Below are 18527 nucleotides of genomic sequence, written 5' to 3'. Positions count from 1 at the left end.
AGAGATAGAGCCCGTGCAGGGGAACTCCCATTTATAAAACCATCAGATCTCATGAGACTTATTCACCATCACCAGAACAGTATGGGGGACCACCCCCATGATTTGAGTATCTCTACGTGGCCCCGGTCTTGACACATGGGGATTATTACAATTCAAGGTGAGATTTGGGTGGGGACACAGCCAAACCATATCAGGACTGAAGTCACACTTGTCCAGTTTGCAAATCTATTTCTTGTTTTCACAAAGCTGAGCCTTCCACATGAAGAAGCCAGAGAAGCTGCCCCATGGGAGGTCACTGCCTTCTCCAGTTGACCAGAACTGGACCAGAGCGGCAGTTCTGGACCAGACAGGGCCCCAGCTCAGGCCGGTTCTGAGAGTCTCTAGAATGGCCTGGAAATGCCAGTTCTCACACTGTGTCTCTAAATGGGCTCTGGAGTCAGTGAGCCTTGGATTAAATCCCCTATGCACTCTGTAACTGGCTGTGCAAGAGACACTGTCTCTTAACTTCACTGTGCCTCAGCTTCCTCATCTGCAAATGGGAACAATAATAGTGCCTGACTCGGGTATTAGTGAGGACAGAAAATGGTGTGACATAAGTGTTTAATAAATGTTAGATCTTATTATCTGTACAACTGTGTAATCATTTAGAGAGGGAAGGAGTCCAGGTGGCCTGTGACTGGTACTAGCTGGTTGAGGGCAGGAGTGGCCTGGGGCCTCCCACCCTGGCTGACCTCATTGCTGCCGGACCTGCCCCCAGGTGAGGGGCACCAGAACGTTTCTCCCATTGGACAGACAAGGAAGCTGAGGCCTGCAGCCCTTGGGACTTGGTCAAGGTCCCAGGATGAATGTACAGAGGAGGGGATGGGCGTGAGGAGTACGGGGCACTTGGGGCCCTACAGCCCTGCCTGGGACCCAGCCCCAGCCTCCGAGGCTGTCTGGATAAAGTAATGTGGTGCCCTCGTGCCTGGGAGGGGAGCTGGAGAGGACTGCGTGGGCCCAAGGCTGGTGTCCCTCTGCTCAGCTTCCACGGGGAAGCCCATGGCACAGTGGCCTGGAGCCTGGCTTTGGGCTCGGCTGCCTAGGCATGGATCCCAGCATCATCAGCTTTGAGCTGTGTGATCTCGGGCAAGTCAATTCATCTCTTTGACCCAATTCTATGAACATTTCTTTTTTTTTTTTTGAGACGGAGTCTCGCTGTGTCTCCCAGGCTGGAGTGCAGTGGCGTGATCTCGGCTCACTGCAAGCTCCGCCTCCCGGGTTCACGCCATTCTCTCGCCTCAGCCTCCCAAGTAGCTGAGACTACAGGCGCCCGCCACCACGCCCGGCTAGTTTTTTGTATTTTTAGTAGAGACGGGGTTTCACCATGTTAGCCAGGATAGTCTCGATCTCCTGACCTCGTGATCCACCCGCCTCGGCCTCCCAAAGTGCTGGGATTACAGGCTTGAGCCACCGCGCCCGGCCTGAACATTTCTTGAGTGCTTTCTACAAGTTCTCAAAAGATTGGAAAATTTTTCAGGAAGTAAAACAGATTTTCCTCACTAGCAACAGAACTCAGGACCCAGTTCTACAGGTGGTCAGGTGCTTTTGTACACACCTCTAAGTCCAGAAACTATCTACAGAGTCAACAGGTTGTCATAAAATATTGTCATATCTAAGATGACAATTCAGTATCACAAATTTGAACTTGAAGGAAACTTAGACTTCCCCTAGCCCAGTGGTTTTAAAAATACTTTATTTCAAGGCCAGGCACAGTGGCTTACGCCTGTAATCCCAGCACTTTGGGAAGCAGGAGGATCACCTGGGGTCAGGAGTTCGAGACCAGCCTGGTCAACATGGCAAAACCACGTCTCTACTAAAATACAAAGACTAGCCAGGCGTGGTGGCTCGTGCCTGTGATCCTAGCTACTTGGGAGGCTAAGGTGGGAGAATCACTTGAACATGAGAGGCAGAGGTTGCAGTGAGCCAAGATCATGCCACTGTACTCCAGCCTGGGTGACAGAGCAAGATTCCATCTTGGAAAAAAAAAAAAGACACAAAGGATAGAGTGAGAAGGAACGATATAAATATAGCCAGAGTTCCTGAAGGAGATGATGGAAGAGAAGCAACATTCAGAGAGATAAGTCAGAATATTTTCCAAAATGGAAAGACAACAAAGCTCAGGTTCAAGAAGCTAAACAATTCCCAAACAGGATAAATAAAAAGAGGCTGGGCGCAGTGGCTCACACCTGTAATCCCAGCACTTTGGGAGGCCAAGGTGGGTGGATCACTTGAGCCCAGGAGTTGGAGACCAACCTGGGCAACATGCTGAAACCCCATCTCTACAAAAGACACAAAAATTAGCCTGGAGTGGTGCCTGTTGGCCCAGCTACTCAGGAGGCTGAGGTGGGAGGATCACCTGAGCCCAGGGAGTCCGAGACTGCAGTGAGCCATGATGGCGCCACTGCACCCCAGCCAGCCTGGATGACAGAGAGTCATTCTAACAGAACATGGTTCAATCACTTCTATACCTTCACCACCTAGAACAGTGTTGGCACCCATGGCACCCAGTTAATGCTTTATCAAAGTTGTAGAATGAATGAATACTTCAGAACACCAAAGACAAAAATTAAGCTCCCAAAAGCAGCCAGACAGAAAAGATATTGTCTCAAAAAGATTGACAATTACTGGCAGCTGATGTCTAAACAGCAAAATAGAAGTCAGAAGACAGTGGAATGATATATTCAAAGTGGTGAGAAAAATAACTGTCAACCTAAAATTATGCACCAGTGAGTTATCTTTCAGGGGTGAGGGTAAAATAAAGATACTAAGAAAAATGACAGTTGAGTTTATCACCCATAGATCTTTGATATAGAAACATCTGAAGAATCTTTTGATGGCACATGGAATTTTTTTCAGAAGGAAGATCTGAGCTGCACAAAGGAAATAGTAAACATGGTTTAGTCTCCCAGACAATAATGTGTAATTCAGGACGATCTGACCAGAAACAGAGTGTGCTGAAGCCCTTTATTTTGACCTAGAAGGAGATTAAATACTGGCAACTTTAGATTTTGTTAAATATATATTTTAAAATATCTTGAAGCCGGGCGCGGTGGCTCATGCCTGTAATCCCAGCACTTTGGGAGACTGAGGTGGGCAGATCACCTGAGGTCAGGAGTTCCAGACCAGCCTGAGCAACTTGGTAAGCCCGATTTCTACTAAAAGTGTAAAAATTAGCCGGGCATGGTGGCAGGCACCTGTAATCCCAGCTACTAGGGAGATTGAGGCATGAAAATTGCTTGAACCCAGGAGGTGGAAGTTGCGGTGAGACAAGATTGCACCACTGCACTCCAGCCTGGGGGATAGAGCAAGACGCTGTCTCTAAATATGTGTGTGTGTGTGTGTGTGTGTGTGTGTGTGTGTGTGTGTGTGTGTGTGTATAGGATAACCACAGAAAGAAAAGATATGAAATGTGCAGTTTCCAAGCCAGTGAAGAGCCGGGGAGGACCTGAAGAAAAAGAAAACCTTGATCAATTCTTAAAACTGCAAGAAAGGAGAAAGATGAAACATTTGGCTACTAGCAAGCACAAAAATAAGATGGTTAAAATAAATGTCAAAATCATACATTTGTAAGTGAATTAAACTCGAGATACAGGATTGTCAGATCAGATTTTTTTTTTTTTTTTTTTTTTTTGAGACGGAGTCTCGCTCTGTCGCCCAGGCTGGAGTGCAGTGGCCGGATCTCAGCTCACTGCAAGCTCCGCTTCCCGGGTTCACGCCATTCTCCTGCCTCAGCCTCCCGAGCAGCTGGGACTGCAGGCGCCCGCCACCTCGCCCGGCTAGTTTTTTTTTTTTTTTTTTTTTTTTTTGTATTTTTTAGTAGAGACAGGGTTTCACTGGGTTAGCCAGGATGGTCTCGATCTCCTGACCTCGTGATCCGCCCGCCTCGGCCTCCCAAAGTGCTGGGATTACAGGCTTGAGCCACCGCGCCTGGCCAGATCAGATTTTTTTAAATACCAGCTATATTATGCTTACAAATAACAAACCTAAGATTATGGACGTGGGAAGACTGAAGGTAGAAGGATGAAAAAGTTATACCAGGCAAGTAGGGACCAAAGTGGAACTGGTGGAGTTAATTTGACTTTAAGGCAAAAGGTATTACTAGAGATAAAAGACAGTCAAAACCTAAAGAACAAGCTGAGTGTGGTGGCTCACACCTGTAATCCCAGCACTCTGGGAGGCTGAGGTGGGTGGATCACCTGGGGTCAGGAGTTCAAGACCAGCCTGGCCAACATAGTGAAACCTGTCTCTACTAAAAACACAAAAAAATTAGCTAGATGTGGTGGCACACGCCTGTAATCCCAGCTACTCCAGAGGCTGAGGCAGGAAACTCTCTTGAATCCAGGAGGCGGAGGTTCCAGTGAACCAAGGTTGTACCACTACACTCCAGCCTGGGTGGCAAGAGTGAAACTTCTTTTCAAAAAACAAACAAACAAACAAATAAACCTAAAGAACAAAAGCTTCCATCCACCAGGTTTAGGAGGAAAGATTAGACACACAGACCTATGAAGGGAGCAGTAATCACCTCTTCCTCTTCAAGAGTTGCTTTAGCGTTTAAAAAGTCCTTTGGCATTTATTTGTTAAACATCTGACCCTCACATCAAGCCAGAGAGGTAGGGGAGGTAAGTGTTACCAGCTCCCGACCCTTTTTTTTTTTGAGACGGAGTTTTGCTCTTGTCACCCAGGCTGGAGTGCAGTGGCGCAATCTTGGCTCACTGCAACCTCTGCCTGCCGGGTTCAAGAGATTCTCCTACCTCAGCCTCCCCAGTAGCTGGGACTACAGGCACACGCCACCACCACCCAGCTAATTTTTATATTTTTAGTATAGACGGGGTTTTGCCATGTTGGCCAGGCTGGTCTAGAACTCCTGATCTCAAGTGATCCACTCACCTTGGCCTCCCAAAGTGCTGGGATTATAGGCATAAGCCACCGCATCCAGCCTTTTCTTTTCTTTTTTTCTTTTCTTTTCTTTCTTTCTTTCTTTCTTTTTTTTTTTTTTTTTTTTGAGATGGAGTCTTGGTCTGTTGCTCAGGCTGGAGTGCAATGGCAGGATCTCGGCTCACTGCAACCCTTGCCTCCTGGGTTCAAGCGATTCTCCTGCCTCAGCCTCCCGAGTAGCTGGGATTACAGGTGCCCACCACCACGCCCAGCTAATTTTTGTATTTTTAGTAGAGACAGGGTTTCACCACGTTGGCCAGGCTGGTCTTGAACTTCTGACCTTGTGATCCGTCCACTTCGGCCTCCCAAAGTGCTGGGATTACAGGTGTGAGCCACTGTGCCTGGCCTTTTCTTTCTCTCTCTCTTTCTTTCTTTCTTTCTTTCTTTCTTTCTTTCTTTCTTTCTTTCTTTCTTTCTTTCTTTTTCTTTCTTTCTTTTTCTTCCTTCCTTCCTCCCTTTTTCTTTTCCTTCCTTCTTTCCTTTCTTTCTTTTTTTAAACAAGGAATTTGTTATAGTTTTATTTTCCTCTGCATTTGCAAAATACTTAGACCAACATGAGAAAGAAATACCTTCTATGGGGAAAAAATGACATTAAAAATGAAGATGGGAAGGCTGAAAAGGGTTAGTGCCTTAGTTGCAAGGAGCTGCAGCATCTCTGGTCCAAGGAATCAAAAAGATATTGGGAAGATATAACAGGAGGAAGAAGAATGTGAATTTACTGAGGGAGAGGGCCCCGAAGTGGGCGTTGAGGGGGAACTGGAGGCTAGGGAGTGGGCCTGGGTGGAGGGAGAGGCCTCCGCTGGAAGCCATAGGGTAGGGGTTGGGGAGAGCCAGTGTATCCACGAGGCGGCATCAGTGGAGGAGGTCCACGCATACTATGGAGGCATAGTACCTGGGTGACCCATGGGAGATCCAGACTGAGGCCCCCTGGGGCACATGCTCATTGAAGGACGTCCAGGATGAGGCATTCCAGGTCGTGATCAGGGTGGGGGCTGCCCCCCAGATCCTGGGGGCCCATCACGGGGGTGTCCTCGGCCATGAGGGCCATGGTGTGCCAGCCATATCTGAGATCCCTGGACGGGGCATCGCACCTATTGGGAATGGGTGAGGATGCGAGTGTCCATGACCTGGATGTCCTGCCCCTGGGGTTCCTGCCAATGGGAGCCGGGGGCATGTCCTGCAGCCTAGGAGGCACAGGTGGTGGGGGCATGGCTAGGGGTATCCCAGGTGTGGGGCGGGGGCTCCAGGAGGCAGCCTTAGGTGTGGGAAGGAGCCAGGAGGAGGCACGCCTGGTGGAGGAAGCCCAGACCCCAATGATGCTGCCACAGGATTCAGGGCAGAGGGTGGAGGAAGTTCCCAGGGACCTGATGGCCAAGAGAAAGTCGCTCATCTTGCACGTGCAAAAGTTGCCCTGAGACCACGTGCCTTGCCTGCGGAGGACCCAGCAAAACCTGTGCCGGAAGTCGGTGGCCACGCCCACGGCTCAGGGCTGGGCGGGGCCAAGCGCGGGGCAGCACGCTCTGCTCTCCCGCCCACGACCTGCGGGGGTCGTTAGCGGTCCCAGCCCGAGCCCCCTCTAGATTCAAATCCGACTGGGTGAAGGAGGACCCGAGGAGGACCCACGCACGTGAGGGCAGGTCCATGAGGACAGGAAACTGACCTCAGGCTCTTTTGGTGGGAAGAAGAGGGAGGCTGTGAGCCCCCTTAAGTGGACAGGGGTGGGGGTGGAGTGGGAGGGGGGAGTCTGAGGGAGGGGGACGAGGAGCAGAGAAATGGACAGAAGAGCCCGGCGTGAGGGGTGGGGGTGCAGGAAGGTCTCCTGTGGATTAAGCGGCCTCAAGTCAACTTGGGCAAGAGGGGATGGTGGGGTGGTCCTGGTTAGAGCCTGCGCTGTGGCGCCAGCCCTGGGGCGCCCCTCTGAGGCCCTGGGCGGGGCAGGCAGCCCTTCTAAGCTCACGTCCTCATTTCTAAAACAGGGAACCTAAGTCCCAGGGCTGCGGTGCAGATTAAATGGCAGGACGCCTGCTGAAGGCTGCACGGTGCCTAGGACGGTTGTCATTTATTCAATGCACATTTACAAGCCCCTGCTGGGGGTCAGGCATTGTTCTATGGGCTGCAGATCCAGCAGGGAAAAAACAAAAACAAAAACAAGACCAGCCTGCCCTCGTGTGGCTCCTAGGCCAATGGAGGAAGAAATTCACTAATGTCGTCACTATATTAGGTGGCCGCAAGTGCAGGGCAAAGAGAGTGAGGAGAGGCCAGGTCGCTGCAGTTGGAGAGACAGTGGGCTGGGAGGGCTCACTGTGATGTGGGAGGCAAGACTTGAAGGCAGAAGGGACAGCAGCACAAAGGCCCTGCAGTGAGGGCATGTGTGCCATTTGGAGGAGGAGCCAGGGGCTGGTGTGTGTGGAGGACAGTGGGCAAGGGGAAGAAGACTCTGGGAGGACCGTCACTCACTGGATTAAAGACTTTGCGGGGCTGGGTGTGGTGACTCACGCCTGTACTCCCAACACTTTGGGAGGCCGAGGCGGGCCGATCAGCTGAGGTCAAGAGTTCGAGATCAGCCGGGTCATCATGGCGAAACCCTATCTCTACCAAAAAATACAAAAATTAGGCATGGTGGCATGCGCCTGTGGTTCCAGCTTCTTAGAGGCTGAGGCGGGAGGATCCCTTGAACCCAGGGAGGCAGGCAGAGGTTGCAGTGAGCTGGGATCACGCCATTGTACCAGTCTGGGCGACAAAGTGAGACTCTGTCTCAAAAAAAAAAAAAATTTTGCAGCCTAAGGTATCTTGCAGCTATTGCGCCATTGCAGCTGGAAAGCAGACAGTCTGTAAACAAATGGGCTTTGTTCCAATATAACTTTATTCACATAACGGACCACTAGCCCAGGCAGTAATTGCTAACCCCTCGCCTACAGCCTTGAAGGCTCGCAGGGGCATTGAGTGGGCTGGAGAGCCTCTGTGGCATTAGAGTTGAGGCAGGGCATGATCTGATTTCAGTGTTCACAGGATCACCCTGCCACTGCATGAACAGGAGGCTGTCGGGTGTGAGGACGAGGGCAGAATAAGGGTGACCAGTTGGGAGGTGGCAGATGAGGGCCGCTCACCTCACGAGATGCCTGTTAGACATCTGGGTAGGCGTGGAGGAGGTCGCTGGACCTGCATGGTGAGATCTGTGTGCAGATCAGCCGAGAGGTCTAGGGGGCAGGATGGGGCAGCATTTGACCTGGACACTTACCATGGAAAGAGGGGTGATAAGTAGGGCAGGGAGAGGAGCCCCTGAGAGACCAGAACAGTGAGGGGCAAGCCCCAGGCAGCTGGGACCAGGCCAAGAGCAGCCAGGAGTACTGTTAAAGGGAAGGGGTAGGGATCAGAATGGGGTGGGGTTGAATGAGAGCCAGGGCAACCTGTCCTCTCCCCGCAGGGCCCATCTTATTAAACAGACCAGGCCACTCACTGTGGGGTGGACCAAGGACACCCCTGTCCCTGAGCCCATGGAGCTAAGGTCTGATGCCAGCCACAAGGAGAATGTGTCCCCAAAGCCTGCAGTGCTCCTGAAGCCAGGCAAGAGGCTTAGAGGGCCTGGATGGGAGGTTACAGGAGCAGGGCCCGTCTCGGTATTGGCCCAGAACCCCCCTCCCAGGCAGGCCAGCCTATAGGGCCTGGCTAATTCCACAGATCAGCCACCATGGTCGGCGGCACATAGAACAGTTTTCCCAGCCTGGGGCCTAAGGAGCAGGGGTCTTGGGAAAGTAAGGTCAGGAAGAGAGGGGACCAGGAGTAGGCCTGGTTGGTGCCCCTGGCTAAGATGGGGCCCCCACAGGTCAGCCAGTACCAGGGGCGGTGGGCTGGGAACATCCCTGCTCAGGCTGCTGAGGCTTTAAGAAAGTCACAGAGAGCCGGGAGTGGTGGCTCATGCCTGTAATCCCAGAACTTTGGGAGGCCGAGGCGGGTGGATCACCTGAGGTCAAGGGTTCAAGACCCGCCTGGCCAACATGGTGAAACCCCGTCTCTACAAAAATACAAAAGTTAGCCGGGCATGATGGTGGGTGCCTGTAATCCCAGCTACTTGGGAGGCTGAGGTGGGAGAATCACTTGAACCCGGGAGGCAGAGGTTGTACTGGGCGACAGAGCAAGACTCCCTCTCAAAAAAAAAGGAAGCCACACAGCTGGGCCAGCCAAGAAGGGGAGCAGCCCAAGAACAAATGTGGATTCTTGAATTCACATCCCAGTTTCTTCGTGTTCCAGCTGTGTGACCATGAGGCAAGTTGCTTGACCTCTCTGAGCTTTAGTTCCCATCCACAAAGGCAGCAACTTTCATGGCCCACTCTGCCTGCCACGCCCAGAGCCTCCCGGGACCTCATCCATCCCCACGAGGACTCTGCCTGTGGAGTGGGCTTAGGGGCTGGGGAGGGCCTCCAAGGCCCTTCTCCGTGTTCCCAGAGCAGCTCACCTTTACCCACTGCTCTATGGGGTCTTGCTTTCACCCCAGACCACTGCCCCCACCACCTCTTTGCTCAAGCCAGAAATCAAGGAGTCCCCCTTGATTCTTTCTTTTTTCCCCTTTACCTGACTCCCCCAAGCCTGCTGGCTGCACCTCTGAAGCTTGTCTGAATCTTCTCTTTACCCACCTGCTACCCCTGATCCCAGCCACCATCATCTCTCTCCTGGGACCCCCTCAACTACCTCCTAAATATCTCTCTGCTTCCCTCTGTCCAGCTCCAAGAACCCCCCACTTCAAGAGCCCCAGGGACTGCCCATCGCTTCACCTAGGGAGACAGAGCTGGCAGCAGACCCCGGAAGTCTTAGCTCCCTCCCGCTGCTAGGGCCCCGTCCCCTCCCTGGCTCTGAGGCCTGGACAGCTCCACCTGTCCCACCTGAGTGCCGGCCACCCAAGTCCTCCCCCAAGGCATGACTGTCTCTCCTCTCTTTAGAGCAACGAAGATTCCGGAGGAGCCTGGGCATCAGCCTGAGCAGTAGACATGACCAGTGGGTGCCCGGGTGCCAGGTGGAGAGGGGAGGGCGTGCTGCCACACCCTCCCCAGGGGCGGTGCTAGACCAGGAGCCCTGCCGAGTCCAGACCAACCTGGCCAGCCCTGGTCCCCGCCTGGGCCTAGCCCTGAAGGACACGACTGGCCGACTGGTAAATTCAAGCGTCTGGCAACAGAGCAACCTGCAGCCTCCAGCCCGGAGGTGCCAAGGGAAGGCTCGAGAGTTTGCCATTCAGCAGAGCAACCTGAGCAGCAGGGAGACCAGCAGCCCCCACCTCTGCCCAGAGCCTGGGGGGAGCTTTGGGCCCCACAAGCTGCCCTGGGGTCGTCTCCTATCCCAGGAGCCACTGGCTCGCCCATCTCCCTGTCTGAGGCAGTCCAGGCTGCCGGCCCCAGGCACCCCTAGCGGGGACTTCAGGCCCACTGAAGCCTTTGCCCCTCTTGATGGGCGCACACGGCCAGGCCTCAGATTCTGCGGTGGCCTGGGGAGCTGGAGGTCCAGGCTGGTGGGGGAGCCTCTCACCCTGGAGGACCTGGCTATCCCCAGTCAGAACCAGACTCGGGCCCCATCCCATGTTGCCATCCAGCAGCTGCTGGCTTCTGTACGTTGCCTGGCGCAGGAGGCAGCCAGACTCAGGTGCCAGGCACCCCAGGAACCTCCCCGTGCTGTGCAGCAGGACCTCTGGACCAGCAGTGGCCAGCCACTCTCCGCCCACCAGCCTCTCCTTGCTTCCTGGGATGAGAGGCGGAGATGCCTTCGAGGCCAAAGGAAAACTGCAGCTTTCTTGAAGACCCCGGCTAGTCTCTCAGACTCTTGGGCACAAAGCAAGCTAATGTCACCTGAGACCACTCTGGGGACACTGACTGGGGACTCCCTTAATCCTGGGCAGGGGCTCCCTCCCGCCCACCCCCTAGGGTCAGGGGACAGCTGCTCCCCCACGTCTCCAGATGGCAGGGCACAGAAGGGTGACCCCAGTCTCCCTCAAGGGGTGGGAAGCAGGGGGGCCGGCCCCTGTTCCTCAGCCTTCTCCAACACAGCCTGGGGAGTCCCACCCAAGCAGAAAGGAGAGGAGGGGGCCCCGAGGGAGCGGGTCTACAGGGAGGAGGAGAGGACGGCTTTCCATCTGCCAGACACAATCTCAGCGAGCAGTGCCTCGAAGGTAGAGGCTGGGGGAGGCTGGAGGTGGGGTGGGGGGCGGGGGGCGTTGCTCCGGGGCAGGGAGGCTCGGCAGGGGGTGCCTTGTCCTGCCTGCTGCTCGGCCTGAGAACTGTGTTATGTACTATTGCTTTCCCAGAACAAGGCACAAAACGTTGTAGCCCCAGAGTCTGAGGCAACCTGGTGAGGCCATGGCGGGGTGGGGACAGGGGTTGGAGCGGGGGGGACACATGCTCAGGACTGTGCTTCCATTTGCCTGTGCGAACGGAGATGAGGGCCTGATGGAGATGAGGCAGGGTTTCAAGGAAGAGGAACTTATTTCCTGTCCCTGCTGGGGAATGAAGGGAGCCTCCAGGGCCCCAGGGACGAGAATGAAGGGATGCTTGTGGGTTTAGGGCACTCAGTGTCCTGAACTTCCGAGGCCACCCTGGGTTTTTGGCAAAGAGGGCAATCTCTGGCTGGATGCAGTGACTCCTGCCTGTAATCTCAACACTTTGGGAGACTGAGGCAGGCAGATTGCTTGAGCTCAGGAGTTCAAGACCAGCCTGAGCAACATAGCAAAACCCTGTCTCTACAAAAAAAAAAAAAAAAAAAAAATTTACAAAAATCAGCCGGGTGTGGTGGTGCACGTCTGTAGTCTCAGCTACGCGGAAGGCTGAGGTGGGAGGGTCGCTTGAGCCCAGGAGGTCGAGGCTGCAGTGAGCCATTATCATGCCACTGCATTCCAGCCTGGGTGACAGAGCAAGACTCTGTCTCAAAATTTTATATATATATATATATATATATATATATATATATATATATATATATATATATATAAAAGAAATAAAGATGGCATTCTCCGACCCCCAGGGCCTTGCTTGTGTGGGGTTTCCAAGTCCAGCCATCAGTAAGAGGGAAGTTCTTCCAGTCTGCAGTGTGTTACTTCTGTTGTGGTGTGGGTCACCACCCGACTGATTGCAGGAAAGGCATCTCGGAGGGTATCCAGCCACTGGGCTCTCCCTGGGGATAGGAGGGCAGTCCACCCCTGATCAGCCGTGGTCTGCCCCCAGCTGGCAGCTGTTGTCCAGATGTTTTCGATCCTGGAGGCACTTGGTGAAGAGGCAGTCGGATCCAGTGGTGGCGGCAGTGGCACTGGGCCGCTGGCAGCTGTTGCGAAAGGGCCTTCAGGCCCTGTGGCTCCGGGAGGCTCAGCTGGAGGCAGCATGCGGGCGGTACACAAAGATTCTGCTGGCCTGGAGCTTCCGAGAGGTCAGGAGTCCCCAGGTTGGGCCAGGGGGCTGTGTGAAGCACTAGTGTGTCTGGGGAGGAGACTCAGCCTATGGAGAGGGCACCCACTGGGCATAGGTTGCACCTCATGAATGATCAGCAGTAGATCGTGTAGTTGTGAGTCCACACACCCTAATCAGCTCTGCCTAAGTTCAAATCCTGCCCCCTCTACCACTTGCTAGCTGTGTGACCTTGGGCAAGTTACCTAACCTCACTGTGCCCCAGTCTCTTTCTCTCTAAAATGGGATGATGATAATAATAGTACATACGTCTCTCAGGGTCATTGTGAGAGTAAATTAATAAGAGACTCAGAACACTGCCTAGCGTACAGCAAGCTAGTAGATAAGTGGCTGCTATTTTTTATTAGTGGTTTGCCAGCCAGGGCTGGGAGGGAGTATCTGTGTCCTTCCCTCCTTGGGAAAGGGGTGCTCTGAGAGGGGTCCAGTCCCAGCTTTCGTCTTCTAAGGAAAGTGTTGCCTCTTGGGATGCATCTCTCTGTATTTGTTCATTCATTCATTCCTTCATGCCCAAAGAAGGAACGAATAGGCAGAGTAATGGTTAAGACCACAGGCTGTGGAATCTGATAGGCGTGTGTTACTCCTGTCCCCTCCCCTGCCTGGTGTTTCCTTGGGAGGCAGATTCAAGGCCAACATCTCCTTTCCCCTTCTCTCTTGAGCCAGTGGAGAAACCTGGCTTTACAGCAGAAACAAGTACAGCCCCATGTGCAGGCTGGGCCAGGGTCCCCGCCCTCCAGGAGAGCCCAGGGCCAAGGCCCCTCCTTGGGAAGAAGCACAGTGGCGGACCTCTCCCAGAGAAGCAGGCTGGAACACATCAGGTTGGTCAGCGTGGCCTGGGAAGCTGGTGGCCTTCCTTCTCCCACTTCCTGCCTTACCCCCACTACTTCCTCATCCCCACAAAAGAATGGGAATGAAATAAGCAGATGTGGGCAAAGATTGATGCAAAAAAGATGTCCATCACGGCATCATTTATAATTGTAAAAACTTCAAAACAGCCAGGCATGGTGGCTCACGCCTGTAATCCCAACACTCTGGGAGGCCTCGGCCAGGAGTTAGACAGCAGCCTGGGCAACATAGCGAGACCCCGTCTCTAGCAAAAAAATGTAAACATTTAGCCAGGCATGGGGGCGTGCTTGTAGTCCCAGCCACTCTAGAGGCTGAGGCAGGAGGATCACTTGAGGCCAGGAAATCAAGACTGCAGTGAGCTATGATCATGCCACTGCACTCCAGCCTGGGCAACAGGGCAAGATCCTGTCTCAAAAAAAATAAGCTGAAAAGCAGCCTGAATGCTCAACAGTGAGTGAGGAAATGATGGTTTGACCATGTAATGAACGATTAGCAACCATCCAATATGATGTTTAGGAAGATTTTTTATTGGTTTTGTTTCCAATCATAGCAGTAATGCATGCTCAATTTGAAAAATATTCCAAATAGTCGGAAGTATATTAATTAACTTGAAAGCTTCATCCTCTCATAGCCCCCTCCCTGGAAGTATTTTTATGAATATTTGCAAAAAATAAAAAATAAAAAAAAATTTAAAAAATTTAAAAAAAGAATATTTGCATAGCATTTTTAAAAACAAGGGAAAATGGTGTGGCAATGTTAAATTTTTCTTAAAGGAGCATAAAAATGTATCAAAAATATTTTTCCCAACCACATAGTTGCATAGAAACCACACAGTGCATAGAAAAAGGACCAGAAGGAAAAAAAAAAAAAAAACGAAAATGTGCAATGCGAAGCCTAACACTGCTGAACCATACACTTAAGGAGGCAGAGCTTGCAGTGAGCCAAGATCTCACCACCACACTCCAGCCTGGGCGACACAGCGAGACTCTGTCTCAAAAAAAAAAAAAAAAAAAAATGGTTACAATGGTAAACTTTCTGACATGTATTTTACCACAATTAAGGAGTGAAAAATAAATATTTAATTGAAAAATACTAAAATGGAAACTATGCTTATCTCTGGAGCAGTGGGATTAAAGTCGGTTATTTTTTTCTTTTCTTTTCTTTTCTTTTTTTGCCCAGGCTGGAGTGCAGTGGAACAATCTTGCTTACTGCAACCTCCATCTGGGTTCAAGCAATTCTTCCGCCTCAGCCTCCTACGTAGCTGGGATTACAGGCACACACCACCACGCCCGGCTGATTTTTTTTCTTTTTTTTTCTTTTTTTTTTTTTTTTTGTATTTTTTTAGTAGAGATAGGGTTTCGCCATGTTGGTCAGACTGGTCTTAAACTCCTGGCCTCAAGTGATCTGCCTGCCTCAGCCTCCCAAAGTGCTGGGATTACAGGTGTGAGCCACTGCGCTTGGCCTCTGGTTATATTTTTCTTTATTTCCCCAATTTTCTACTATAGTTGGGTATTTTTTTTTTTTTTTTTTTTTTGAGACGGAGTCTTGCTCTGTCGCCCGGGCTGGAGTACACTGGCTGGATGTCAGCTCACTGCAAGCTCCGCCTCCTAGGTTTACGCCATTCTCCTGCCTCAGCCTCCCGAGTAGCTGGGACTACAGGCGCCCACCACCTCGCCCGGCTAGTTTTTTGTAGTTTTTAGTAGAGACGGGGTTTCACCGTGTTAGCCAGGATGGTCTCGATCTCCTGACCTCGTGATCCTCCCGTCTCGGCCTCCCAAAGTGCTGGGATTACAGGCTTGAGCCACCGCGCCCGGCCATTTTTTTTTTTTAAACAGAGCATTGCTCTGTCACCCAGGCTGTAGTACAGTAGTGCGATCTCTGCTCACTACCACCTGTGCCACCCAGGCTCAAGCAATTCTCATGCCTCAGCCTCCCGAGTAGCTGGAACTACGAGTGTGTGCCACCGCACTGGCTAATTTGTGTGTGTGCGTGTGTTTAAATATATATATATATATAAAATATATAAAATCTTTTTTTTTTTTTTGTAGTAGAGATGGGTTTCGCTATGTTAGCCAGGCTGGTCTCAAACTCCTGGCTTCAAGTGATCTGTCCGCCTCAGCCTCCTAAAGTCCTGGGATTACAGGTGTGAGCCACCACACCTGGCCATGTTCTTGTTTTTAAATTGAACAAATGTATTTAAATAATTATTTAAATGATATTTATTTTAATACATGTTTGTTGTTTAAAAAAAATCCAAATAGTATTAAAGAGAATAAATCAAGAGCAGAACCTCCCCCCAGCAATAGCTTTTAAATCTGACATAAAATGAACTGTCCAGAAGAGGATGGGGGACTCAGCGCCCCCTGCTCCCAAGGGCAGACCACATCTGCCTGGGGTGGGGTGGACAGGTTGGGACCGTGTGCCCTCCCTCCCGGGTCATCGGCTTCTCTCTGGGCAACTTCACTTTTAGTCCAGGAAGTCTGAGCGAGGAGGAGAGAGCTCAGTGGCTTCTGTCACATCCTGGGCAGAGAACAGACAGCAGAGATGAGAGAGTCCAGATACTGGAGGCTCTGCAACTGGCGGGTGAGATGTGGGGTGCTGGGAAAGCAAGGAGGTGGAGCCTGGACATGCAGGGCCTGAGCTCCGCACTGGGCAGGGGCGGGGGACCCAGTTTGAGTGAATGTTTATTGTGCATCTGCTTTGGCACATTCCCAGAGACACTCTCATTTGAGCCTCACAGTGACCCCCAAGAGGAATTGTGCCCATTTTACGGATGGGAAACTGAGGCACAGAGAAGTTAAGCAACTAGTTTGAGGACACACAGCATGAGAGGAGCACAGCCTGCATTTCTGGGCTGATACGCTGATGCAGGCCCACACCGGAGGCTGGAGTATTGGAGCTAGATTTAACTTACTCAGAGATGGGGGAGACAGGCACCCCACGTGTCAGGGGCCCCTCCTGGCTCGGATCCTCCCGTCTGCTTACTCTCTCTTTTCTCTCCCTCCTCCCTGCCTCCTTAGTCTTCTTCCTGTGGTGCCAACAGAAGGAACGGGCCAGACAGGAGAGGGAGAGTCTGCGGAAGGCCACCAGGGCCACACAGACGACAGGGAGCTTCCCCCATGCCTGGCACTTTACTGCTGCAGGTGCAGCCTGGGTGGCGCCACTGAGCCCCCAGCACCAGAGAGCTTGGCTGTGCAGGTAGGACACCCTTCCCTTTTTTTTTGAGATGGGGTCTCACTCTGTCACGTAGGCTGGAGTACAGTGGCACCATCTTGCTCACTGCACCCTCCACCTCCCTGGCTCAAGCGATCCTCCCACCTCAGCTTCCCAAGTAGCTGGGACCATAGGCACGCGCCACCATGCCCAGCTAATTTTTTGTATTTTTAGTAGAGACAGGGTTCCACCATGTTGCCCAGGCTGGTCTCGAACTCCTGACCTCAAGTGATCTGCCCACCTTGGCCTCCCAAAGTGCTGGGAATCCAGGCGTGAGCCAGCGTGCCTGGCCCCCACTTCCCTTTAAGTCAGCTCTTAACTCCTAGTATTGAGAGGCAAGGATGCAAATGGGAAGTGAAAGCAGCCATCGACTGAGCATGCCTAGAACATGCTAGCCGGCCCCACTGGCTGGGATTTGGTTATAAGCAAAGCTTAGTCCCAGCTTCCCACCTCTTCCCATCATCACAGTGGAACCCATGGCTGGTGGGGGAACAGACAGGAAACTGGCAGTCCCAAGGGTGTATGTGAGTACCACCTGGCTTAAGTGTTGTGAAGAGAAGGAACACAGATCTATGAGTTTCTTTTTTTGCTTCCTGGTGGTTAACTTTTTATTATGGGGCATTATTATTATTATTATTTGAGACAGAGTCTCGCTCTATCACCCTGGTTGGAGTGCAGTGGCACGATCTCGGCTCACTGCAACCTCCACCTCCCGGGTTCAAGCGATTATCCTGCCTCACCTCATAAGTAGCTGGGATTACAGGCACATGCCACCATGCCCAGCTAATTTTTTTTTGTATTTTTAGCAGAGTCGGGGTTTCACCATATTAGTCAGGCTGGTTTCGAACTACTGACCTCAGGTGATCCACCTACCTCAGCCTCCCAAAGTGCTTGGGATTACAGGCATGAGCCACCATGCCCGGCCTGTGGGGCATTTTTTTTTCTTTTTTTTTTTTTTGAGACGCAGTCTCGCTCTGTCACCCAGGCTGGAGTGCAGTGGCGGATCTCAGCTCACTGCAAGCTCCGCCTCCCGGGTTTACACCATTCTCCTGCCTCAACCTCCCGAGTAGCTGGGACTACAGGCGCCCGCCACCTCGCCCAGCTAGTTTTTTGTATTTTTTAGTAGAGATGGGGTTTCACTGTGTTAGCCAGGAAGGTCTCGATCTCGTGACCTAGTGATCCGCCTGTCTCAGCCTCCCAAAGTGCTGGGATTACAGGCTTGAGCCACCGCGCCCGGCCCTGTGGGGCATTTTTATCTTACTCAAAAGTAGAGCAGATAGGATAATAAACCCCAGCGCACCAATTACCCAGCTTCAACAAAATCAGCCTCTCTTGAAGCTTGTTTCATATGTACTCCAAATACATCCCCCGCTCCAAATTATTTTGAGGCAAATCCCATGCATTATACCATTTCATCCATAAATACTTTTGCATGCCTCTCTAAAAGATAAGGACTCTTTAGAAACATAACCATTGGCCAGGCGCAGTGGCTCATGCCTGTAATCCCAGCACTTCGGGAGGCCGAGGCAGGTGGATCACTTGAGGTCAGGAGTTCGAAACCAGCCTGACCAACATGGTGAAACCCTCGTCTCTACTAAAAATACAAAAATTTATCGAGCGTAATGATGAACACTTGTAATCCCAGCTACTCGGGAAGCTGAGGCACAAGAATTGCTTGAACCCGGGAGGCAGAGGTTGCAGTGAGCTGAGATCATGCCACTGCACTCCAGCCTAGGCGACAGAGTGAGACTCTATCTCAGAAATAAATAAATAAATAAATAAATAAATACATAACCACAATACCACTCTCACACCTGAAAAATAATGAAACAACTGTTCCTTAATACTCACGAATTATCTGGCCAGTATTCACATTTCCAATTGTTTTGCAAGTATATATTGTGTTAGAGTTTGCAATAAGGTCCACGCATGGCAGTTGGTTGATAAGTCATTCAAGTCTTTTAATTTTTAATTAAAAAAAAAAAAATTTAGCCGGGCGCAATGGCTCAAGCCTGTAATCCCAGCACTTTGGGAGGCTGAGATGGGCGGATCATGAGGTCA

The 18527-nt window shown here is 51.7% G+C and overlaps 1 protein-coding gene and 1 pseudogene across 13 annotated transcripts in view; one reads left to right on the top strand and one right to left on the bottom strand.

The window, feature by feature from the left end:
• Positions 1–5609: 5609 nt before the first annotated feature.
• LOC105473238 (splicing factor 3B subunit 4-like) lies at positions 5610–6617 on the bottom strand (annotated as a pseudogene).
• The window catches only part of C1H1orf167 (chromosome 1 C1orf167 homolog), a 27892-nt gene continuing 15845 nt past the window's right edge, over positions 6481–18527 (top strand). For 9 of the 13 annotated variants that reach the window (XR_011626148.1, XR_011626128.1, XM_071100642.1 and 6 more), the window contains exons 1-8: positions 6742–8140; positions 8399–8538; positions 9909–11125; positions 11261–11304; positions 12174–12372; positions 13071–13225; positions 15724–15836; positions 16274–16451. Coding sequence is in view for 11 of the 13 variants with exons in the window: in XM_071100642.1 (XP_070956743.1) it covers positions 8067–8140; positions 8399–8538; positions 9909–11125; positions 11261–11304; positions 12174–12372; positions 13071–13225; positions 15724–15836; positions 16274–16451 (2120 nt within the window). In the remaining 2 variants the exon portion in view is untranslated. Of the gene's footprint in view, positions 6649–6741; positions 8141–8398; positions 8539–9908; positions 11126–11260; positions 11305–12173; positions 12373–13070; positions 13226–15723; positions 15837–16273; positions 16452–18527 lie in introns of those variants that run through there. The other 4 variants (XM_024790139.2, XM_024790137.2, XM_024790138.2 and 1 more) reach the window with 4 other exon arrangements.

This window comes from Macaca nemestrina, chromosome 1, assembly GCF_043159975.1.
Source record: "Macaca nemestrina isolate mMacNem1 chromosome 1, mMacNem.hap1, whole genome shotgun sequence".
In the NCBI taxonomy this organism is placed as follows: Eukaryota; Metazoa; Chordata; class Mammalia; order Primates; family Cercopithecidae; genus Macaca; species Macaca nemestrina.
This window is presented reverse-complemented; position numbering and strand designations above follow the sequence as displayed.